At 39.5% G+C, this 26,680-nt stretch overlaps 2 protein-coding genes across 7 annotated transcripts in view; one reads left to right on the top strand and one right to left on the bottom strand.

The window, feature by feature from the left end:
• Sema1a (semaphorin 1a) overlaps positions 1–26,680 on the bottom strand; it is a 148,768-nt gene that overhangs the window by 76,420 nt on the left and 45,668 nt on the right. The window lies entirely within an intron of this gene.
• Positions 3,891–6,470, top strand: Lsp1gamma (Larval serum protein 1 gamma). Its single transcript, XM_030382654.2, has 2 exons — positions 3,891–4,178; positions 4,251–6,470. Exons 1-2 carry the CDS (start codon positions 3,969–3,971, stop codon positions 6,360–6,362), a joined length of 2,322 nt encoding a protein of 773 aa, XP_030238514.1. The 5' UTR covers positions 3,891–3,968; the 3' UTR covers positions 6,363–6,470.

Here is a 26,680-nt window from a genome sequence, read left to right as displayed (position 1 = left end):
GAAACTTTTGCGCTATTGTGCCCCCAAGCGTCATGTAGTGCATTTTTTTTTTTTCATACTACTACTAACTGCAGCTTCTCTGTAGACTTTTTATGTTTCGGGCTCAGTGAATCTTGGCTAGGCAGCAGTTCTGCTAGCTACGCCCACAATACAAAGCCCTCATATAGAGTGATACGTATACACATATATATGCACATAAAAATGTATATTTATAAATACGTACATATATATGTATATGTATATGTGGAGCACATGCAGAAAAATGAAAGGCTGTAAAAAAGTTTTGAAATATAATTGCTGCTGCTATTGTAAACTCCATTAAATTTATAAAGTGGGCAAAGTTTTTTGTTTTTTCATATTTTCTCTTTTCCCTTATTCCTGTTTTGTTTTTCTTTTTTTTCGCCCCTTTGGAATATGAGAGTTTACAAGCATTGATTAATAGTTTTATTGTATTATTTATATAGTAGCTGGCCATTAATTTTGCATTTTAAATAAAAGAGCAGCACTCAATTAAATATGTGGGTCGCGCCACTATATGGCCCACTGTGCAAAGTGCAAAAGCTCATGCATGTTTCATATGTATTTGTGTGTTTACATGCGCGCATATGAGACTAAATAACAATAAGAATTCTGTTTTATTTAAGCCGATTTTTATCGGTCAATTGAAGGCACTTTAAGCACAAATCAAACTTTAATTATTTTCTGTGTATTTACTCTTAATGGAGTTGTATGTAATGCGGCATTAAAGTCCATGATGAAAAGATTTCATTGTAAAGAAATTTTTGTAATTTATATTGTGTATTTTATGAATGCATAATTATTAAAAATAATGCTTGTTGATATATTACTCACACTCACAATAATCTATATATATGTCATGTTTATACACGTTCTCTACTTTTCATACTCTTTAAACCTTATATACTTTAAATACTTAAATACTTCACTTAACATACCCCATGAGTACTTTACATACTTTTATGTTTAATCCATTGGAATTAAAAAAATATATATAAAGCAACAAGAATTATAAACCAAATATCGAAACTATATACTCGTTGGCTTATCAGCCCTCAAAAAGTTTTGTGATCAACTGTCTGGCGACTGTGGAAGGTCAATGGTTAGATTAGAACTAATTTAGTGACGTGTTCACGTTTTGAGCTGTTTCAATATTTCGAAATAAAAATATAAAACACTGCGAGCCCCCATCAAGGCAAAAGCTGCCCAACAACATTGAGGCGTCAAAATGTCTCTGAGGCCCAAACCTGAGTGGAATACGTAAAAACTTGGTCGAGGCCGGCCCCAAAAGCGAAATGAGGAGCCCCAGAATGCTGAAATGTGATAGCATTTTCATAATTTTGCCATTTGGAAAATATCTCACGCATTTGCAATTATGTGCGGATTTTTCATTTCATTTCATTTCTTCATTTCATTTCATTTACGTTGCGGCCTCGCGGCTTTCGACCCGAACGAGAGACCACAGTTGGTTACATAGCCAACAGCAACCTTTTCCTATAAAAGAATTTATATATGTTTTTATTTTTCTTCTACTTTTTTCCTCTTTTTTTTTGGCATTGTTGCCTGTTGCCTGCTGGCTGTTTGCACCATTTTGTTGCACATTTATGCGCAACCACATTTCAAAAGCATAAAATTCTGCAGTTCTGCTCGGCAAAAAAAAAAAAAAAAAAAAAAAACGAAGCATAGAAATTGGCGAAGAAAACTTTGCTCATTTGCGCGATTTTGATTTTTTTGTTTCAGCTATTTTTTTGTTCTTGTTCTGCTGCTGCCTCAACTAGCAAAAATAAATTAAGGAATAGCACACAAAACAACAAATTCAAAGTATGGCAAACTTTTCATTGCTGGGGTAAGCGTTAACACCCAAGTAAAAACATTCAATATTTTAATAAAAAAGAAACTTTTTAGCAAAATATCGCGCATACTATAGAAAAAGCCGGCTGGAGGCGTATTCACTGAAAGTCGATTATAAAATACCTTATATAAATGGAATTTTATAATTATATTTAAAGAATTAATGATATAAAAAAATATATATATTTTAAATTAAATGCGTGATTGGAATTTCATAATGAATTTAAAGGCATTTTTGCTATAAATACAAAAGGTTTATAATTAAGTTAAAAAAGTTAAATGAACTAAATTTGAAAAATACCATAATAAACAAATTTTTTATTATCAATCAAGTTATCTCAGCCTACGTATAAGCTGCATAAAACAAAATACCCAGCTGACTAGACTCTCAACACTGGGTATACCAAATACTTTATACAATTTCGTTTTTGTTAAAAATATATATAAATATTTCACACGCTTGTTATAAAAGCGAGAAAAAATATGTTTTTCTTCTCCTTCATTTTTTGTAGTGTTTTTTACACCCGAAGTTAACGCCACACCCCGCCCCCGCCCCCGCTCTCTCCAGAAAAACTTGTTATTATTTTATTGTACAAGCTATAGTTGGCAACAATTTGCAGCGTATTCCCACGAAATGAAAATTCCTCTTGAGCCTCGCCATGAAAATTAATTGCGCATTTATTTGAGTGAGTTTTGGTCTTTACCGGAAGACTTCCTTACAACTGGCTGAGTTTTGTTTCACGCTTTGTTATTGCTCAGCGCTTACCTTACGTACCTCTCTACCTTGAACATTGCAATGACAGCAGTTGCTGAGAGGAAGAAGGTGTTTGAGGCAAACGAGAATGCTCAAACAATGGAATATATATGTATATGTATATACATACATGTATGTACGTATGTATGTTTAGATGGCAGCGAACTTTTGTGTATTTGCATTGAGGGGCAAACCTAGGCTAATATATTATTAAATTAATATTATTTTAAACAATGTTCAGTTGTAAAAATAAATATTATTTCTAATTGTGAATGCTGAACCAAAAATATGATAAAGGGCATTTGAGCAATATATTTATACATAATAAAAACTTTTGTAGAATAGACGAAGAAGCATTCTTATAGGTTGTTCAGGCATGGCAGCCTTATGTATACAAACATTAAATATATTTCACATACATAACTATTGCAGCTCAATAATAATGTCTAAGGCAATGATCAAATGAGATCGGTATAAACAAATTACAGAGGAATCCGGATATAACGACGTTCTCTTGAGACACTAGCCGTATAAGTTTGCTCATATAAGTTTGGCTGTCGACCAGAATTTTTGTTGCTATAACCGCACGGACTTTATAACCGGATTTTACTCTAGTCCTCATTCATTTCACTGTACAATTTTCTACTTAGGCACAGCTTCTAAAGTTAATGTGCGTCAAGTTTTAGTACTTGCACTTATTTGAGCAATAATATATATGTATATGTATATATATATGATATAAAAAGTACAGTAAATAGTTATATTCAAAACATTAGCTATCAAGCTATCAGCTAATTAAGAATGTGCAGTAAACAACTTTCTAAACAGCATAGAAACAGTTCTAGAATATTTGCGTAGAAATGACATCTCAAAATCAAATACAACAACTGAATGCCACAAGAATCATATCAGAGTCGAAATATATGTATATATTGTGATTATCGCCGCATAGCGTCTGAGAGTCGACGAGTGTCAAATTTATAATAATTATTATTCACGACATGCTGCAGTCCGTATAGCGATTACACAACTTTGATATTGGCAGCGACTACGTAGGAGCTATGCACTTGGGGTTGCCGGCTTGGGCTTATCGCATCTGATCCAGCGTGCAATTCAGGGCCGGGGTAGGTGATAAGTGCGAATCGGACTGCACATAATTGGTAATTAAATTATGATGTTTGCTATTTTTGGCTTCGTCATGACAATTGTCTGATGCTGATATGGTGCAGTGCCGGACTTGATCGGGTATAAAAGGCCCAGCTGCAGCACGGTTAGAGCAACAGTCTTTAGGTGTTTGGAGCTGAAGCATACCAAAGCCGGAGCAGTAGAATTGAACGCAACGAGAATGAAACTGACACTAGTCCTTCTTGCCCTCGTGGGCTGTGTGGCCGCATTCAGCGTGCCCACCTCAACAAAGGTGAAGATTGCCGATGCTGAGTTCTTGAAGAAACAACAGTTCTTCTTTGAAATTCTCTACCGCGTAGAGGATCCGTTGATGTTCGAGGAGTGGATCAAGATGGGACAAAAACTGGTGGTTGACAAGGCACAATACAAGGTAAGTTAAACACATCGAGTTCGAGCAATGGAATGGAATCCATTGTTATAACATATTTTGGTCTGCCTGCAGGAGTATGACTTCTATATGGAGAAATTCTACGAGTCCTACAAACTGGGTGCCTTGCTGCCCAAGGGTGAATTCTTCGGTGCCCTGGTCAAGACCCATTACAAGCAGGCTTATGGCTTGTTCAACTTCTTCTACTACGCCAAGGACTGGGCAACCTTCGTTAACAACGTTGCATGGGCTCGCATCCATGTGAACGAGGGCATGTTTGTCTACGCTCTGACCCTGGCTGTCATCCACAAGCCAGAATTGGAAGGATTCATTCTGCCCCAGATCTATGAGATCTTCCCGCAGTACTTCTTCAACAGCAAGTTCGTGTACGATGCCGAGAAGTTCGACTATGATGTGTGGAGCAAGCTGATCATGTACGAGAAGGAGTACAAGGATATCCTGTACAAGGATGTTAGCGAGTTCAGCGACAACTTCTACTTCTACACCAAGGACTGGAAGACCTGGCAGTGGTGGAAGATGATGGGTCTGGGCGAGCACTTCTACGTTGAGGATAAGTTCTTCCTCCGTGAAAACGTTGCACAGTACAACAAGGATCCCAAGTATGCTCAAATCATGAACGGCCTCTACAAGTTCTACATGCCCGTCGACTATACCCGCGACATTGACTTCTTCAACGCTGAAAGCAAACTGAGCTACTTCACCGAAGATTTGGGCTGGAACGCCTACTGGTACTACCTGAACATGGACTACGCTTTCTTCCTTGATGGCAAGCAGTTCGGTTTGGACAAGGATCGTCGCGGAGAATGGTGGATCTACAATGTTCAACAGATTCTGGCCCGCTACTACCAGGAGCGTTTGGCTAACGGTTTCGGCGAAATCCCAGAGTACTTCTGGTACAAACAGGTCGAGTATGGCTATGATCCTCAGTTGATCTACTACAATGGCATTGGCTACAGCTACCGCAAGAACTACTTCGAGTACCAGACCTACGGCAAATTCGATATGCTCTACCAGATCCAGAACTTCTTCAATCGCATCAACGATGTGATTGAGACCGGCTACTACAAGACCGCCGATGGTGTTGTCATCGATTTCCGCAAGCCCGAGGCCATCCAATTCATTGGCAACTATCTGCAGGGTAACGTTGATACCTACGACAAATACTTCTTCAACTACTACTATGTGCTGTCGCATATGTACTTCGCTGATGTTGACTACTTCGACTTCGAGGTCTTCCCCAACGTGTTCCTCAACTTCGAGACCATGTTGCGCGATCCCTTCTTCTACTCGTTCTACAAGAAGTTCACTGATGTCTTCTACAAATTCAAGTTCTATCTGGCACCCTACACCAAGACTGATCTTACCTATGAAGGCTTCAAATTCATGGATGTGTCCGTCAGCAAACTGGAAACCTACTTCGACTTTGTGGACTTTGACGTCACCAACCTGCTCAACGACAAGATGACCTTTGTCGATGGCAAGTTCGTCTGGGACAAGACTCTCCTCGCCCGCCAGGCCCGCCTTAACCACAAGCCCTTCAACTTTGAGTTCAACATCGTATCCGACAAGGTGCAGAAGGGTGTTGTTCGCGTCTTCCTGGGACCCAAGTTCGACGAGTACGGTCGCGTCATCCCGCTGAAGTACAACACTCAGAACTTTGTGCAGATCGACAGCTTTGTCTATCCCTTCGTTGCCGGCCAGAACACCATCAAGCGCAGCTCCAAGGAGTTCACCTGGACCGCTGAGGACCGTATCACCTACACCGAGCTCTACAAGTACGTCATGCTGGCCAGCGAGGGCACCTACGACTTCCCATTGGATCTGAGCGAGCCACACAACGCCTTCCCCGATCGCCTGGTCTTGCCACGTGGCTGGGAGGAGGGCATGCCCATGCAGTTCTACTTCTTTGTCTCGCCCTACACCGAGAACTACGAGCAGTTCTCCAACTTCGACTACACCTACCAGTCCGGCGTTGGCTCCGGCACCCGCTTTGTTGACAGCAAGCCCTTCGGCTATCCCTTCGATCGCTCTGCCGAAGAGTACAGCTACTTTGTGCCCAACGCTTTCTTCAAGGATGTCAAGATCTACTATGTCGATCAGTTCGCCAAGTACTTCGAACAGAAGTATGACAACTACGGTACGTTTGACTACTCCATTGTGTACTAGAAGATGCCAATCGATTTAGCTCATAAGTACATTGTAATGCAACACCAAAAAAATCAAACCAAAAAAATGAAACAAAACTCAAATCTAAGAACAAGACCGAAATGATAAACACCAAGCTTTCAATAAAAGTATGTCAAGAATATAAACAAGTTTTTGTCTGTTTATTTGATGAATAGTATCAGAGAAAAGTAGTTAAGAAAAGGAACCAAACCTTTTGAGTATCGAAGAATTTTTTAAGGAATGGAGCATCTGCTGTTGAGTAAGTATAATCCAAACTGAAATATATATTATAAACAAAAGCTTCCAATGTCCAAAAATTGGGAATAAAAAAGGAAAATTTATACATCTATAATAAATTACATATCTTTAATATGCACAAGTTAAATACAGAGGACTTCAGGCAAGAGCAGAGACATTAAATTGGATTCGTCGTAGCCGCCTTATTGCACACAACAATAATTTGGGGTAAAACCATTTTCGTCGAATGACGGACAAACTGCGCGACCACTCGATCCTGTGGCTATCCTCGGCAATTGCTGTCTCTGTTGCGCTCGTTCTGATTGCCTGTGGAGGCAATGCTGGTTAATGTGTCATTCGTACCGCAAACTGTTGCAACGTCGTTGCTCTCTGATTGCATTCGAATCGAAATCAACCGCAAAAACTAATAATAAAGTTCAAATGTTAAATGTGGCACAACGAGAGGCTGGTGCACCGCCAATACAACTAGCACCACCCCCAATGACAATTCGATAACAATGCGGGTGAGTTACTCGATATACACACACACGAACAGAGAGACTTGTGATTGCCCATTCCGATTGTAATGTAAATGAAGTTATGCTCGGCGGCTTTGATGTGGCGCCCAATTGCCGCCCATTTCGCAATTGAATCATGCAAGACACAAGTATGCCCCATTGCCAGTGCGTTATCTGAGCCGATGTGGCAACCTGATTCGGTAACGATAATTTACAGTTATGCCAACCCAATGCCAGCACGCGATTATTGCCATCTATCGCATCTGCATACGCAGTCAAATTCGTATTCGCATTCGCATTCGCATTCGCATCCGCATTCGCATTCGCCATCGCAATTCGCATTCGCATTTGCATTTTTGGTTGGAAACAGCAGCTGATTACAGATTGCACATTTGTATTTTCGGTTTGGGTTTCGGGTCTGAGCTGGATCGTTCTTTGGTTATGAGCCTAATGTTGTTTGCTGTGTGTGGGTGCGAGACAAAGAGAGAGTGGAGTGAGTAGCGTGGTTCAATTGATTGCGGTCCATCTATCTGGAAATTAAGGCTAGCACAGCGAAAGGCATTTTGAGTGATAGAGGAAATTGAACTACAATTTAAAGCGATTATTAAACCAAAATATTGAAATGCAAAGATCGCTTTATAAAATCGGTAATCTTTAAAATCAGGAGCAACAAAATAGCTACAGTTCTTTTCCACCGTCCGACTGGTAATTCCGTTACCTCAAGCCACTCAAGTACAAACAAATATTGAAGCAAAGAGTTTCGCATTTCAACTTAATTGAACTCCAGCGAACTATCCGTCAATATCATATCAACGTTGATACTCTGTGTCATCATCCATTAAAGTTCATCCCGCTGATGTCGTTCATTGTTAAAGGCATCAAATTTCAGCTAAATGACTTTTGTGCAAGTGCCTGACGCGAGTTGTTGGCTCGCCTCGACTTTGGTGCGACTTTTAGCCAGACAATATGAGAAACATAAATATATGTATATACATATATATGTATGTATATATGTATATACACGTATCTATTACAATTACTTGAACGGAACGCTTGAGGCTGTGCACAGCATGCCATATTTTATGGCCCGTTTCATTCGCCCTTTTTCCTCAATGAATGCTGAGCGCTGTGCGGCCCTGGCAACGTGGCTAATCAGAAATAGTTCCCATTTTCCCTGGCGCCCTGGTCAGACAAGCACCCGGTCGACTTAGTCGAGCTTATCCAGCTGGGCATGTCTGTCTAATGCTGATGCTGTCTTGTTGCCCATGTACTTTGTGTCTACAATTTATTTCAGTCATTTTAATTGATACTGTCCCGTTGCTGCTACTGCTGCTGCTGCTGCTGCTGCTCCTGCTTCTTCTTCTTTTGATGGTGCTGCTGTTGGCTGAAGTGCAGCTTCTTGTTATTTGTAACAATTAATATCCAATATCTGAGCGCTGCCATCATTAGTTTTTGCCAGCCCCATGGCCCACTGTCTGCTCGGTGGATATCTCACTCGCTGAGAACTACAAAAACTGATGATATCAATGAACGAGCTATAACAAAGGCAACATCCAGGACTAAGTAGGCAAGGAGTCACCCATGCTAAAAGAGCGAAACAAAAAAAAAAAAAGCGAGAAAAATGAAGAAAAAAAGAAAAACGAAAGACGATTCCTTGTTGTTGTGGTTGATATTGTTGTTGTGTCAGGCATTGATGCTGCATTTGACAGACCATTTATCATCGCACTAATTGTGTATCATTAAAAAAAAAAAAAAGGAAAAAGGGCGACGCGACAGGGCGCAGCAGCGCCGATGTTAATCCAAAGGCAAAAACAGGCTCAGCTCGCAGCGAACGATGTGGCACAGCCTGACGCTGACGCTGACAATGGCAACGCCACCGGCGACGGCGACGGCGGTAGAGGCAGCAACGACAACATCCATGACAGTGATAGAAATCTGTGGCAAGCAGATTAAACGTGTTCGCCGACAGCAGAAACTGCTTTAGCGGCTGAGCGGGGTAAAATCAGTTGGAGCATAGAACAGTATTTGTCGCTGGCATACGGCCGTTGTAAAAGTCAGTCATGATTATCGCCACTTAGCCACCCGCTAAGCAGCACGACCTCCATCCCATCCCATCCCAAACACACATACACAATGGACTAAGCACTTAATGCGAGTCGTTAAAATCTTTGAAAATGAATTCAAGGTATTTGGGTAATATTTGGGAATTAATTGAAATTAAAGTTTGATCAGTTGGTATCCTAAAAAATTGGAGAAAAATACTTTCGATTTCGTAGATATTATTTATTAGCGAAAAATCAGAAAACTGTTCAAAAAATTTTTTTTTTAGCCTGACTTTTAATCAACGCTTTATACAGTCGAGTCCCGATAGTTCGAATGGTAACGGTAATGGTAAATTATTGAGAATGATCGAGAACGACTTTTTTAAAGGTAACAATTTTTGCGATTTATTACCATTTTTGATTTAGTGGGTTCTAAATTATCGAGTCTCGACTCTTTATATTTTAAAAAAATAAAACACAGATAATATTACTATTTTTTTTTTAATTTTTAAATTTTCAGCTAATAATAGTAATAATAATATATTTCAAATGCTCGGAAAGTTTTTATCTACCTCATAAAACATATTAAATTGGATATTATATATGAGCATAATTATATTCCAAACTCGAAACGCTTTAGATTTTATTTTATTCTTATTTACGTCTTCAATTCTGCTTTTAAGATGCCTAATTTTTATGTATTTAACACTTAATAATAATAATAAGAAAATAATAATTAAATTTTTCTGCTAATCAACTTAACTTAATTACTTTCGTTCTCTCTTAGTATTAAGTGCTTAACAAGTACTTGCAAATATTTCTCCACTTCTTCAAATTAACCACTTCAATTAGGTATATTATATCTCGACCACCTTGAGCACTGCCAAAACACTCAATCGTCCTACAGATAAGTTATTCAATTGATAGCAATTGTGGTCGCTTTTCGACAAAGTTCCGGCTTTGTGGGCATGTTTTGGTATAAAGTGCGCCAGTAGACATATAAATGGTATCGATAATTTGTAAGCTGTCAAAGCATGTCAACTCGACTATATCCGCCCCACCGTGCGGCCAAACGAACCGGAACGACATAACGACAGACAGTTGATGAGTGCAGAACAGAGACTAATGAGAAGCGTGCGCCATGAATTCCGATAAATGGCTAACACAGCTGCAAAATCGCTGATATAGATAGTATCCGCAGTATACATATACATACATATATACAATACAATCTATATATAGCATTTCCTGCCTTGGCGCCATTGTAGCCGCCCACACGCGCAACTACATAATAATAATAATAATAATAATCATAAAAATTCAAAGGCTTTCCATTCGGACAATGATGATGGATTACGGCTGTCAACTAACCAGCTCCCCCGCTCACTCTGCCTCAACCTCTCTCGGTCTCTCTCACTCTCCCTCTCTCTCTCCCTTTCACTCACTGACTATTACCTCCTGGCTGTGGCAAATTCTCTGACTCATTCATTGTGCGCCTGATGAAAATGTTAATGTCGTTGCCAATCACTTTGTTAATCCATCCGGTGTGGGTTAGTTGATTTACCCGATTTACCCCACTCCCTGCACACACACACACACACACACATCTGCTCCATTTGCCTCTATCTGAAGCTGTAGTAGAAAATCGACAAACAATTAAGCGCAGCTTTCCACGGCATTTCGCGTGCTGATGAATCGCTAAATTACCGGCCAGCAAATCAAAGGCGACGCTCCGGCCGAGTGGAGCCAACCCGCCAAGCCCATACGCAAGTTGTCACGTAATACATACTAATTAATATTGATATTTTCCCCATTTTTCTGCTTAGTAATGAGTTTTTGATAGATAAAGTCAGCCAGTAAATACCGAAAATCAGCATGAAAGACAGTTTTGCCGCCCATCCAAAAATTCCTATTGCCATTTGTTTGGTTGAGTTTCATAACGAGGCGTTAATTGAAATGCCTGAATTGCAGCGTTGAACTGGGCCAAGATGAACTTTTAATGAGCTAAATGAAAGCAATTGAAGGTGTTTGGCTAACTTACGTAATATTATGTGAATAACAATGTGCTCTATAAGACAAGGTTTGACAAGTCGAAGCATAACTCATGGCCTGTCTTGGCCGTGGCCAATTCCCTTAACTGGCCCAGAATGACAGCTGCGTGTGGAAGTTATCTGCGTCAGACTGTCATAATTAGATTATTATGATTGGCCAGTGTTGCAAAATCTGTGTGTGGCAAATTAAAAAGCCCAACACGTACGCAACAAAACACAGAACTAGAAGAAGAAGGAGGAGGAGAAAAGAGCTTTGAATCGATTGTAACACGCTCGTAAAATGTTGAAGCAAATATGTGGCAGGATGCGTGTTCGGTATGCCAAATGCATTTGATGGGATTGCTGAACGGCTAGAGCGGGCCAAATGTGATTCAGGCCAAGTCGTTGCTCGCTGTGTGACTATGTCTGCGATTTCTATTTGTTGCTGCCATAAAAGCAAGGGACAAGCGCAATAAAAGCATGAAATGTGCCTGGCACGAACCACGAAGCTGCTGCTGCTGCTGCTGCTGCCTTTGCTGCTGACTGATGCAAAACAATTTCAAAAACTGATAACAGCGAGCGGCTACAAATATTTAATGAAATCAAGGATGCCACGACGAGCAACAACAGCAGCTACAACAACAACAAATGCAATTGTTGCATTATTAATTTGTATTATGCGCAATTGTTGAACTCGGACGCACACACACACACACACACACACGGACACATGAGGCAGCCGCCCCTTTCGCCTGCCGCCGCTCATGCGGAAAAATGGGAAGGAAATGAATGGAAAATGTGTGCTGAGGTGAGCAGCAGAACTCTGCCGCCAGATAAGCACATGTAACGGTTGTCGGTTGCATGAAATCATAAAAAAAATGGCGGCAGGAGAAGCAGAAACCATAATTATGAAGACAACGAATGGGATATGCTCTGCGAAAGTTAATATGTGGAGTTATATCTTATTATATATATGTATATTATATCTAAATCAGCAGGATATTGAATTTCTATATTAATAATAGTATATCACATATTGCTATACTCAAACATCTTCAACAAAAATTCAGGGATAAAACTCTTTCCTACTCTTTATGCTCTATTATTCTAACTATAATAATCTATAGAAAATGTGTAGTAAAAATTCTTTATGAATCAGGATTATTATGATTACTATGATATGTCATTCTCTATATTCGATCATCAAAGCAAAATACCCTGTGCTAGAGTATAAAATACATTGGAGTAGCAGCCGCGGCAGCAGCAGCAACAACAACTGCAGAGTGAGTGCGGAAAAGCCAACCAATTTTCCCAGCCACAGAGCAAGTTGGTCGTCAGTGCGGGCAAAGGTGAAAGGAATGCGGTAATAAAAACAACAATTGAACACAGTTATGATTGAAGTGGAAGTAAAACACAAACGGCACAAAGGAGACACAGCACAGAACACAGAACATCAGACGAGCAGCAGCAGCAGCAGCAGCAGCACAAAGTGCCAGCCTTCATAGTCGTCGTCGTCGTCGTCAATGCGGAACTATGCACCAGGGGGTTGGCTCCGTGCCTCTGTGACTGGAATTGTGGGATAAAACTCCACCAACAGGCACAGCAGAAGCAGTAGCAGCAACACTACCACCACCACCAACAGCACCAGCAGCATCGACATCACCACCACCACTACAAGGATAACCCATAGCATCCCTAAACGAGAAAGCTGCTGACGTTGGTTTTGTAATTTGTATCGATCGATTTTGATGTTGTGCTACTTCAATGAGAGCCCATCGCATTTACCCAGCGTACGTGAATACACGTTAAGAAAACTTAAGCCTGTACGATGATAAGCAATGGACAGGTTAAAAACAAAGGCAATTGGTGGCCAAGTGAAGTAGGCGCTATCTGAGGTATTTAAGGGAAAAGAACAGAAACTATGACTCTTCTACTATTTGTAAGCTCAATAATATTTTCCACTACTATTTCCAAACTAAAAATGGCAAATTCTCAAATATCTTAGTAATGTTAATAGAAGAGCTCAAATATCTAATAATACTAAGAGTATATTTGGTTAAATTTATACCTAAAATACAGCTGAATGTGCAGCTATTATTTCATTCTAATATTTCTAAGCTAACTATGAATGAAGGAAATGTATTTTTAAAATTTTAAATGTCTTAAATTTTTATTTATTTTGCTAACCTATAACCATTTTTGACTATACAATAATCAAAGAATATTCACTTTAAATTGCTGAGAAAAATAGAATTTTGTTTATGACTTTATATCTAAATATTTTTGGACCATGTATAATAAAATTTGGTTATATTTCCATTACTTGCATTTAAATATATTTTTAATTGAAACCAAAAACTTTTTATTTCAGCACATTATATAGTTTGAGTAGTTTGAAGAAAATATATAAACAAATAAATATTATATTATAAATAAATAAATATTGCTAAGTTTACACCGCAAAGATTTCACAATTGCATAAAAGAGTTAATTTAAGTAAAAATAAAATATATTCACAATTTAAATTATAATGACAACCACATATTTTACAATCAATCAACCTGCTCCCATTCATTTCAATCACACATCAGCACATTATAGCCATAAAATTCGCTCAGTGCACGGCACAGTCACAGGAAAATGTAACTTGTCGACAATTATGCGACTGCCTCCACATATTCGTGTGTAGAAGTTACATGTGTGTGCGTGTGTGTGTATTTCTGATCAAACTTTTTGCCTTTGGGAGATGCCGTTCGTAAATGCGAGAGCCAGCTAAGTCAGCGTCGTTGTTGTTGTTGTTCTTGGTGTTGCTGTTGCTTTTGGCTGCTGCTGCGCGTTTTGTCAGCCATTGTTGTTATTGTGCTGCAGCAGGCTTACAGTGCGCACGAAAATTATGCGTATACGCAACGTTTGCAGCGTATATATGCCTCTAAATGCAGGCAGCGGACTTGAAAACTTAAACCCCGAGCTCGGTTGCTGTTTGCATTCGCAACTAGTTCGGCTCGGAAGGCAGCCAAATTGCGGTTTACTATTACAGTGGGAGATACACACACACGCACAGTGAGAGACACACGCGCTCGGGCATGTGGTGAAAATAATTGTTATTGTTACTTGAGCAGTGGATGCAAACGCGCCGATGATGAGCAAAGGACCGCATCCTCCAAACATTATAACGCTTTGCGGTAATGTGATTAACATTCGCCAAAGCTCCCTAATGACCGCCTAGTCGACTTAACTGAATCGCCAATGTTGCAGGAAGTCAATGGAGGCGCTGCCGCTACCGCTCCTGCTGCTGCTGCTGGTAAGTTGCATGCAACTATTGCGGCGCACAAAATGCCTGGGGCAAGCAATAAGCAAAGTTATTAAACTTATATACAAACCCATTTACATATATATACTTGGTTTATATACATCTCACTGTGTGTGTGTGTGTGTGTGTGCATTGATTGACGTTTGTGGCGGCTCGCAATCGGCAGCAGGATGTTTGTGCAACGCCTCGTATGCGTAATGTGTTTGCATGCGCATTTTCATTAAAAATAATTTCAGTATACCACTCTAGAGCATGTGCGTGTGTGTGTTTGTTTATGTGTATGGGTAATGCTGGAGTAATTGCAAATTAAAAATTGCTTATTAAAGCAGAAAAACACCCGCAGCAGCATTTACCCCCAAGCTGAGCTCGTAAATAGCCAACAATTGGCTTTGTCTGGCCTTCTCTCTCTCTCTCTCTACGTGTGTTTGTGTGTGCCGTATAATTTGCCCGACTGCGGTTCCGGGGTTCGAGTCCATGTCCGTGTCCGGAGCCAGCTTGTCTGCAGACGTATAAAATGGCATGGCATTTTCCTGCCTAATAGCCATTAATTAAAGTTGTAACAATGGCATTTCGTATTGGCCAGCGCATTGAAGTCTTGGCCAAATAAACCACTCGCACCACCCAAACGACCAGCCACCCACCCACAGTGGGCCCATTGTGTTTCTAATTTAATTTCTTACTCAATTTCATGCTGGACTCGCAATTGATTGTGCATTTCACATTTCTGGCATATTTACACACACATACCTGCAACGATAAGAGCAAAGCATAAATTTGATTACAATCACAATTGTTAATAAATTAAAGGGCCTGAACTTCGACCTGCGGGTGATTACAAATTAACATAACGTTTCCAATACCAGATGCAGCAATTATAATTTCCATTTTCCCCCGTTTGAGCAGAAAATGTGTTTCTACTAAGTAGATTGAAACAAAATATTTTTTTGTGCTATCAAATCACATAGTTGAACTATCATAATGCAATTATTTATTTAATTTTGATTGAATTGCAGTTTCACATATTGTCTATTCATTTAATGTGAATTGGGTTGAGCTTGATTTGCTCGATTTGAAATGTTTATCATCAATTATATTATAAATTAATATTTTAAACACGATTTTGTAAGTAAAAATTTATTAACAGACCGATTCTTCACTTTTAATAATATTTCTAAATAAATTATATATATCTAAATATATTTAACGGAGAAGTATTTAAAAATATCTTTTTAAAATTAAAATTAAATAAATAAAGTGCCAAATTAAATTCTGTAGAACAAACTTCGAATTTTCCATTCTATTTTTAAACACTATAAAAATGTAATTCCTGTTTCCATGGCAATCATTTAAATTTTCCCTCTTCATTTTTTTTATTTTTATATTGTATAATATCCACTTTGGTAATTTTAAACAGAAAAACCATATTACACAGATTTCTAGATGTGAGCAAAGATAGCCGATTTCTAGTTAGTTTCATGTTTTCATTGCGAATGCAAAATTCTATTTTCGTTTGACAATTTCCGAAAGTAGGTCAACGAAAAATGTGAGCAACCAAATTTCGATGTTGTTTTTGAGCCCTGCGTTGGCAAACAAAATTTAATAAAGGTTTTTAAAACATCAAGTAAAATTTGTTTCAGCTAGCAGAGAGCAGCCACAACTCTGGACAACTGCAACGCTCATATTTTGCTGATCCTGATGAGTAACTGCTGCCACAGCAGACAAACACACACGCACACATATAGAGTCACTCAGCCACAGCTGTGTTCCAAGTCCCTTTAACATTTTTGGCACATCAGAAAGCCACAGAATCAGGCAGCCAGTCAGCCAGGAAGCCAGGCAGCTAGTTAGCCTGGCTAACGAGCAGTCGAGGGTCAACATTAATATTTGAACAACGTACGCTGGCCACGCTCGACTCATTTTTTTCTGCTTCTTCTTCTTCTATTTTTTTTTTGTTTGTCGTTTTTTAAGCCAGGCCCACAGCTCTTTGGCCGTTTGTCTGTTTTCCAGTTGCTGGCTGCTGCTGCTGCTGCTGTTGTTGATTATTCAAGGATCAGCCAAACAAAGCACATGGCATGGCATCTGTGTGGCGTATAAATTTTGCTATGCGGCATCTCATGTCTCCCCCTCTCTCTCCCTCCCTCTCTCTCGCGCGCACACACACAGCGAACAACTGCCAAATCAGCAAAAATTTTGTAGTGTAAAACAAAAATGAAAAGCAACACAGAAAAGAAAAACACATTCGCGCCACGCCCCCCTTGCAACAAACATCAGCAGCTGGGCTTTGAATTGGGCGTGGCAAAAATATGCGGCGTACGTGTTAAGTGGCAAACGTTTTTCAGCAAGCAGCCTCGCTTCCCCCAGTCCGCTCCTCCGCTCACTCAGTGAGTGAATCCCACCAGTCCATCAGTCTGCCCGCCCGGCAGTTCGTCAGTGAGTCAAGTCAAGTCAAGTCAAGTCACGGGGTTTTTGCCACGCATTTGTAAACTTTATAAATCAGTTCGTGTCGAAGCTGAAGCCTGCTCAACCAGCAGCAGCAGCAGCAACAGCAGCAACTTCTCTGTTGAATTTAGGATTTCCAAGTGCCAGCAGCATCCGCAACGATGCGTTGCCAAAAAAAAAAAAGAAAGCGAGAAAAATATATATTTCAACGAAATTTTTAAATTGCATACTTTGCGGCGTGGCACGCTGATTTGATGGCCAGCATCTGCCGTTGCATTAAATTTTTGTTTTTCGCCTGATTGAAGCGCACAAAAAGCAGCTGAAGACCCACAGCAAAAATGTTGGCAGAAGAAAGAAGTTTTCCTAGATTATATTCAGCTTGCGGTAATTTTTTCTTGAACAAACTTATAAATTGAATAGATTTTTTATGATATCCTTCATATCCAGGATAGTAGCTTGCTTCAGATATTTTTTATATGAGCATACTCTTACCAATTTTTAGATATATACAAGTATAAACAGCTCTGTATAATTTAGGAAACCCTTTAAAGATATGTGCAAATATTTATTAAATATTAATTAACTTAAAATTTGCTAGAAATTTTTGTTTTTACACTGACTTACTAAAAAAAATTACGAGAAAAAATAAATCATATTTATATATGAAGCAAAATCGTAGTTGGTTAAATTAATTTTAAAGGCAGCTTTGATTTAAGAAACGTCCGACACTTTATCCATCGTTTCTTGTATTTTTTTATTTATTTATTTTTTTATTGCTTTTGCTATTGCCAACTGATTTTAGCCACAATCTCACACCTCTGTGGTGCTCTTCGTTAGCCACTTTGTATTTTGGCTATTAGAAAAAGTTTTCGCTACGCTCATTTCTCACACTCTGTTGCACTTGGCTTCATCTTTATGTGGTCTATGTGTGTGTGTGTGTGTGTGTGTGCATGTGTGTGCTTGGGTTTATTGTTGCCTGATTTTTGCTTTGCCTGCTCTATACATTTCTTTTTTCTTTTTTCTCTCTGCTCTCTCCTCTGCTGGCACAGCAGAAATATTGTAAATATTTTGCAACTTATTGTGCGCAAGTTTCTTGTTTATTTCTTGCTCGTTCAGCGACTGCGACTGTGACTGCGACTGCGACTGCTGCACGTTTAATATTTATTTCATGTTTTAATATTTGACACGATTGCACAACAGTTGCGCCAGCATTTGCGGCGCCCCGCCCGTTTCACACAGTTTTTCTGGGCAATTGTTGCCGCCATTAGAAACTTTTTGCTCGCCATTTGATATTGAATAAGTTGCCAGGACATGACAATAGCGTAAATACAACAACAACAACAACGAAAAAGTTGGCTGCCAGTCAAGCGAACGACACTTATTGCAAAAGGTTGTTCATCGAATGCCAAAGGAAAATTAGTTCATTGAATTAGCAATTATAGAGAACGATTCAATAATATTTATTTAACTAGTTAGGAAGTACTTTCTACAGAAGGAAAAATATTGTTTAATATGAAGCAGAGTATAATCATTGAGTTTTAAGAATATTTTGCGTCATGTGTAAAAAAATAAAAAGAGTTAATTAAATAAATATTTCAATAAATTAAATAAAAGAATTCATTAATTAAATTCAAAATATATTACAAATATTAAATGAAAAATATATTTTTTAATTAGTTTTATATAATCTATAAAATAAAAAATGTATATATTTTTTTTTTAATTCTTTTATTGTAGTCATCGAAATTAAAATATTTAATTAAGGTATTTAAAATATTAAATATTTGATTCAAGTGATAAATAAAACCTAAATTAAGCCAGTTTTTTTCTATCTAGGATCCGCCATTAGAAGCATTATTGTAAAATTCAATCTTATCTAAATCACACTCTGAAATCCAAAATAATTTCAGTTTCTTTCTTTCAAAAACTTTCTTTAAGCATTCAAGCACACCTACAAAATCTTTAAAGCATACACACACACACACACTTTCAAGTTCCATTTCTGTGCAAAGTCTTTCCTTGATTATGCAATTTCCAGGCAAAGAGCGAAAATCTGTCAATAAAATGCACATTTTTATCCATCAATCAAACATTTTCTTTTATTTTGCCAGCGCTTTCAAGTTATTTTCACTAGCTTGAGAGCATAAAAATTTCAATTTTTTCTCTTTTTTTTTCATTTGCTTAGATTTAACATTTTTATTATTGCTGCTCATTTCCGTGCCGCTTGACAGCCTCATAGCTGGTGTGCTGCTGCTGCTGCTGCTGCCTCTGTTACCTCTACGAACTCTCTAGCTCAGCGGGCTGTTCCGCCCAGCGTCTGCCCCTTGCTCCAGTTGACTTCAGCTTAGATGTCGGATTTAAGTGTTATTGTGGGCAATTTGATACTTTCGATTGAGCAACAACATTTGCTTGTGCGTTCAACTGAAGCGTGCAACGTACCTCACTTCCCCACACACACACACACACACACACACACACACACACACACACACACACACACACACACACACACGCACGTAGAGTATGCTGTAAAAACACGCAAAATGGCTGCCACACAAAATACCCTGGCACACACATAAATTGTATTTATACAAGTATTTGTGTGATGCGGTCGCCATCCAGAAACTTTTTGCAGACGCCTCGAAAACAAGTTGGAATATAAATGATGTTGTGTGAATTCAGCAGCCAGTTGAAGTGTGCCAGCGCCTGGACACCCCTGGACCCAGCCCCGATAAATGCGTCTCAGTCTATCGCCGAGCGAAAGAGAGATGTCTTATGTGCGTGTCTGTCGGGTTATTTGTTTGAGTATATGTGTGTGTGTGTACCAGCTAAGCTGCAGCATATAAAATATCCAATATACATCGTTAGGCAACTTGAGCCAATAAAAAATAATGCCCACAATCGCAACGCCATTTATAGAGGCAGCATGAAAACGGAAGAAGAAGAAGAAGAAGAAGCGTATACAAAATAGCAGAAAAATCCCAGCCTTAGTTAAGTTAGCATAACAAAAAATACTTGTCAGCTACAGTTGGCAATTTTACAGCCACAACTGGAGAGAGTGGATCAAATTCTTAAAATAGCTTTACGTATTCGTTTTCAATAGATTTCGCTATGATATGATGAGCCTGTTTCAAGCAATCCTATTTTATTTCTCACGTTTTCATGGTAAACAAATAATATTGAACTTTAAATTGTCGAATTGAATACTGAGCAATAAATTTTTGTATTATAGAATGGAATGATTTCAAATTGGTTAAGACTAACAAAATATAATAGTAGTAGGCTTAAGCCCCGAGTGAGATATTCTTGCGTTTCTCTGGTCTTGTATATTTGAAAGGAATAGGAATAAATGATGCTAAATCACATTATTTAATGTTCATAAAGAGTTTAAAGTTGGATCTGTAGAGTAGCACTTGAAATTGCTGGAAGGTTTCCCTTACTTCGCTTGCTCTCGCCGTGCTCGCTCTCTCCTTGCTTTCACTTATTTTGCTTGCTTCTGCTTCTCTGAAATTCAAGCGGATGGCGAGCAGGTGCATGAAATTACAAGTCGGATATTTTAAACCGCAGAAGTTAAGATAAAAATTATAATGACGTCTATAATTCAGTTTCCATACACGAAGAAACTTTTTCATTTAAATAATGAGCACATGTGCAGATAGAGAAAGCAAGAGAAGAGAGAGAGAGAGGAAGAGCGGAGCGACTCTCTATATACTATTTCACCAAAGCTAAGCATAATAGCCTTTTGCTTTAATGGGATATCCAATATTGTGCAATTGTGCATGCAAACAAAAAGCAAACCCCGAAACCTGTTCACACAGTCAACTTTGAGCAGGGATAAAGGCAAAAGGGTCGATGGCAGCCTCAATCTAATCAGAATGGACAATGATATATGGCATAGTGGCTAACCTTTATGCTTATTCAATATAAAAGAAAAGAGTTGAGCCCCTTTGCCAGCCATTAAATAAATTAAAAGGCAGCACACAAGCATATATCGAACTAGAATTGAGTTGCCATTGATTCAACTTTCACCTGCCAAGGACACGAATCGACTGCAGAGCAGACAAAGTAGCCAAGAGCCAGCATGCAGAGAGCCAAATACGTAACTCACACACACACACACGCGCACACAGGCACACAGTTTTAGCCAGGTATTGAAGTGTATGCAAATCTTTACGGGCAACGCATCTGCAGTGCCCAATCGGAAGTTTTACGGTACGTTTTAGAATTTCATTAGAAGCTTTACGCTTGGATGCCATTGCAGACACGGTCACAATTTGGTTTGTTTGGGGGTTTGGCTCTTTTTTTTCTTGGGGGTGGGGAGTGCGGGTCTAGTGTCTGGCCTGGTCAGAGGGTCTGGCCATCCATCAAGCTGGGTCAGCGGGATCCAAGCTACTGCCACTGGGTAAGCATTAGCCATAACTCTCATTATGCTGCACACAAGCTGAGCACGTGGCCAGTCTGGCGACCCATTCAATCACGCTATCGCGCCCCGGCGTTTGCGCCACCGACAAATTGCAAATACGTATGGGGATTTTCAATGCGAACGCCACACACCAACAGCAGCAGAAGCAGTAGCAGCAGGAGCAGCAGCAGCACATCTTCCCCCTTTTTGGCAGCAGCCACAACTTCTGCTTTCATATCTGCACAGCACTCATTGGGAATTGGATTGCAGGCGCCTTGGCCAGGCGCAACATCATTCGCTGCGCTGCAAAATGGATAAGTGAACTGGGACTCTGGGAGCTATGGCAAAGTTCTCGCTTATTCGCTCGCTCGCTCGCTCGCTCGGTCGGTCGGTCGCTCTCCGGCTGTTGCATTCCGTGATGAATGCGCAAAGGCTGTGCCCGTTGCCCAGGTGGCCCACGAGTCACAGTCATAGGTCGAAGTTGGGGTTAGAGTCAGATTAGCTTTGCTTTTTCATAGCACACTTTCAAGCGAGTGAGCTGCGCTGCCGCTGCCACTGCCGCTGCCACTGCCTCTGCCTCTGTCTCTGCCACTGGCGCTGCCTCGGCTGTTGGCCAAAAAACTTTTCCGAGTGCTGCAAATTTGCGCTCCTGCCCTCGTCATACTCAGGCCTGAGTGTGGCATGTGCGAGGCGCACACAAATCGCTAATCAAGTTTTGCAATTTTTCAAAAATGCATTTCACTCCCCCACTATGCAGCTCAACGCCCCCGTTAATCTCATTCCTCGACACTCTCAGTCGCGCCGTGCAAAGTGGGTTAGCGTGTAAAACTATTAAAGTTACTCAGCAGTTTGCCGTTTGACAAACCCGGCCGACTGCGCTGCTCTGCGCCCCTGACTTAATTAAGTTTTTTGCATGTAATCAGAATCAGCGAACGAAACTTTTGCCATTTAATTGAAGCGTCAGGCCTTTATTACTCGGAATCAAACAATGAGCCTTGATTAAATATGAGCCAAAGTAACTGCTGAGTAGCTCATTATTATTTGCCACTGTGCACTTGCGACATTTAATCAAATCGACAAGTTCTCAAGTCATTTCAGCGATTAGCGTCAGTCATCAGCCAATTGAAGGAGCGCTTTTTGGCGAGCTCAGCAATGCCAACTATTGATAACTATCGATTGAAGTTCGCTGACGTTAATAAGTGATTATAGTACAATGAGTTTGGCTAAAGAATTGGGGATTAGTTAACATTTTAACAGTTTTATTAGCTAACATTTAGTTAACATTTAAAGCAATTAAGCAGCTGTACAACAGACATTATAATCTCTTGAGAGTTATCCAATTTAAACTTGAAGTTTATTCATCTTCATAGACCATAATACCAACAAAAAATCTTTATAGTTCATGTTTGGAAACTAAACTACGGACCAAATTTTATTTACCTTTATAGAAACAGCTAAAAGAGTAAACTACATCCTATCCTCAAGATTAAACTTACTGATATCAGATACTATAAGAGCTAAATTACAGAAATTATACCTATTTATACTTTATTACCTCAGGATGGGCTTTAAGTAATATCGGTCATTACTGACGTAGTATAGTAAATCACAATAAAATCAAAGTTTTCATAACATTATTGTCAACAATTTTATGATTAAACAGTAGAATCTCGATTTCTTTCATTCGATTTTCACTCTTGATACAGTCAATGATAATTCAAATATGACTGCATCTATTTCTCATTAATCTCTACCACATTTAATTGAATATACCTATTTATATTTATTTATATATGTATGTACACATAATTTAATTTCAATACTATGTATATATTTCCATAGATTTATGTCTTCTTATTTATATTTACCTAGAAGATTTCGTTCTATATGCCATGCCATATGCGCTCTTCAAACAAGTGCAAATTTTGTTTACATTTTAGCATCCACATGCGCCTAAAAGTCTGCAACATTTTTGTGTGCTGCGCCGCATATTGGGAATATCTATGTATGTATGTATGTATATATGTGTCTGTCTCACTGTCTACCTGACTAGCATTTATTTTCCTTGACGCAGCTCTTAGTCCCGCTCAGCCCCACTTTGGCTCACTTATTCGCTGCGTGCTTCAAGTGCTTAAATGTGTGTGTTTGGTTTTTGCGCAACGCATCACCTCGCACGGCATCAGCTGAAGTGTTGTGCCATGCCACGCCCCTGCTGCTGCTGCTGCATGGGCCAGCTTTGTTTTCGTAAAAGAATGAAAAAAAATCAGAAAAATTTTCCACCGAAATGAGCAGCATGTGTTGTGCATGGTATATACATACATACATATATACCTATATATTTATATATATTTACTTTTTTTTTGTTAACAATTTCGTATATGTATATAACTTTTTTTATTTCCCTTTTATTTTATTTTTTTTGTTTTGTTTTTGTTTTTGTTGCTGTTCGCTGGCACGGCTACTTGACTTTTGTTGCCGGTAAAGTTTGAACTTCTCTCTGCTTGTTTTTTATACATTTATTTTGTTGTTGTTTTATATTTGTTGTTGCCCTTTCTTCTTTCGCTCTGTTGGCCTTTTACGAAATCAGCCAAAAGTCGTTGAACGCCGAGCAAAGTTGGCCAAAATGGCGCAGGCCCGTCGACATTTATGCGACGCAGCGACTCTGACAACATGGCAAAACATGTACGAGAACTGTTATCGAAAAGGCATGAACTAGCTAGATATCCTGTAAAATACTTGTTAGAAAATTCGAAGTATTCTAGCTTACTGTTGCTAGGCAAAGTCAAAGCAACGTGAGTACAAAGATTTGAAATATATGTATATATATCTGGCTAATTTTAAGCCGACCATTAGCCTAGAAAATATACAGGGTATAGAATAATTGAAAACTAAAAAGTAAAAATCCATACCCTGCAATGACAGCAGTGCCAGGACGAGAGCATCAGAACAGGACAGGACAGCACAGGGCAGAGGCAGCTGTCAAATATTAGTTCTTGTTAGTGGTTGTGGGGCCACTTGCTGCCTTCCTTTCCCAGTGTATAGCTGCACTGGTCTCTCTCTCTCTGTCTCGCTCCCTTTCCCTATCTCTCTCTCTCTCTCTCTCTTTCTGCTTGTGTGTGTTGTGACCAACATTGTTGGTCAACACACTGCCTCCACTGCCCTTTGTTGCCCTGACCATGCCTCATGTTCATTCATGCCGTTATATGCCCTCACCCTGTCGACTGTGTTGTAATTTTTTTTTTTTTCGTTTCATTTTTTTAGTCTTGCCCGCACTTGTTATAATTGTGTTTGCGTTTTTCAGTTTCTTGTCTGCTCGCTATACCGCCCCACGCTCCCACTTCCCCCTCCGCCCTCTTTTTTCCAGCGCTCTCATCACTTGTTCGCAATGTTATAAAATTTTTGCTTGTTCAGCGACATTCTTCTCTCTACTTTACATTCCCAGCTCTCTTCTATGGCACCCCACTCTGGACTCTCGGCGTGCTTGTCCTGAAGCTCTTTTGCTGAACATCTTTGGCATTTGGCTTGCGGTACTTACCGCCAGACCCTGCCAACCAATATTCACTTTACTAGATTGAACAACGTGGCGTGTTTGCTGTAGTTAGATGGACGCATTATGATAGGCCCCGACTGGTCGCTTGACACTGCCAATAACTGGGAACCTAACTATAGACAACATTTAAACATTGTGAGGTTAAAAGGGGGCAAGGCTGAGTAAAGTTAGACATGTTTATTCACATCATATCTGGACATTAAGAGTGATTACAGTGAATTTCTGGTAGAGCAGTTCAGTCTAAGCTGTTAAAGACTTAAATTTGCATAGACAAAAGATTTTTTACTTAAAAATCTCATTCCATAGAATTCTCTAAGCTTTGTTTATTATTAAATATAAAATAATAAACCAAAACATAAAACAAACACATGCTGAACGCCTTCGAATCATTTCAATTATGAAACACAATTTCCGATTCAGTGATTCGCAACATAGAAACTTCATTCTTATAGCTAAACTTGTATCCCAACCATTCCAACCACACATAACATAAACTTTCTCTACATTGACCACCGACCCACAGCATGCATAATACATATTTGAATTCGAGTGGCGGATCGAGCACAGGCACAAAACTTCTTTATGCTCATACACAAATAACTTAATGAACCATTCAGCTACAGATGAGATTCGCCCGCTTTCGTGGTCCACTAGAGCAAGCCCACATCAAACAGTTGTTGTTATTTTAACCCTTTTTTAAGTGAATAACCAGAGGAACAACATAAACAGCCCTTGTCATGGGCGCTTTAATCAGCAAATGGAAAAATATATGCCGCGTAACGGGCACGAAAAAGCGAAAAATGTACCAAAATAAATGCCGCATAATTTCGAAATGAATGCAAAGCCCAGCCAAAAAAAAAAGGGAAAAGGGAACGATCTGTGGGCATTGCCCATTGCTGCCCCCAGCAACCCAACTGGGCTAGTCGGCAGCTCTTCTTCTTATCAGCCATGACACTCGCCTTGCAGAATATTTTCGTCCCTCGAGCACTCGTCGTCGCTTAAAAATCTAATTTGAAATAAATGAACTAAATATGCTTAACACGCGCGCACTTGCCAGCCACCATGAGCCGCTCACTGCAATTGTTGTCCTTGGGCGGGCAGCTACCACGGTTCCACACACATTTCTACAGCGTCCTGCCCTTAGCTCCCCTCTGCTTTCATCTGTTTGCGCTATTTTGTTGACTCGCGTCGGCGTCTGCACACTCGCATATGAAATAACTTTTGGTTAGGATTTTACTTTTTGCGCATTTTCCAGCAGCGAAACAATTGTTGACGCATACACACACACACACACACACACTCACACATACGATCCATACAAATGGCTCAAAGTATTTCGAAATTGTATGGCCAGGCTGATGAGGATTTTGGGCGTGCGCGTGTCTCGCCTCCAAGTGGCCAACGTTAAGAGCAGCCAGCCGAGACGTGCGCCAAGGAGCCAAGGGAGCTGTGCCTGGGTGATGTGGGTGGAGGGCTGTGCGGGCACGCCCACTTGGCTGGTTGGGCCATATAAGCGCATTTGCATGGAATTTTAATAAGGCAAATATATATACACACACACATACATATATACATTTAGTATTTTCGTAAGATACTCTCTGCCAAAGGGTATTCGCATTCTGTGAACAATTACGTTATGTAATCGAGGCCAGAAGCGGCAGCCTTTTAGTAATAAGAAATAAGCAATTTCCTGGCGGTATAATATTGCCATGAAATGGAAATTTTACCTCAAGTGTAATGGAATTAATATTAAAAATAAATTCTTATTCAAAAATTTATTAAAGCTTCAA

Source organism: Drosophila navojoa, chromosome 3, assembly GCF_054131105.1.
Source record: "Drosophila navojoa isolate 15081-1374.11 chromosome 3, UAZ_NAV_1.0, whole genome shotgun sequence".
NCBI classification, from domain to species: domain Eukaryota; kingdom Metazoa; phylum Arthropoda; class Insecta; order Diptera; family Drosophilidae; genus Drosophila; species Drosophila navojoa.
The sequence above is the reverse complement of the archived record's forward strand: the minus strand, read 5'-3'. Positions and strand labels throughout refer to the sequence as shown.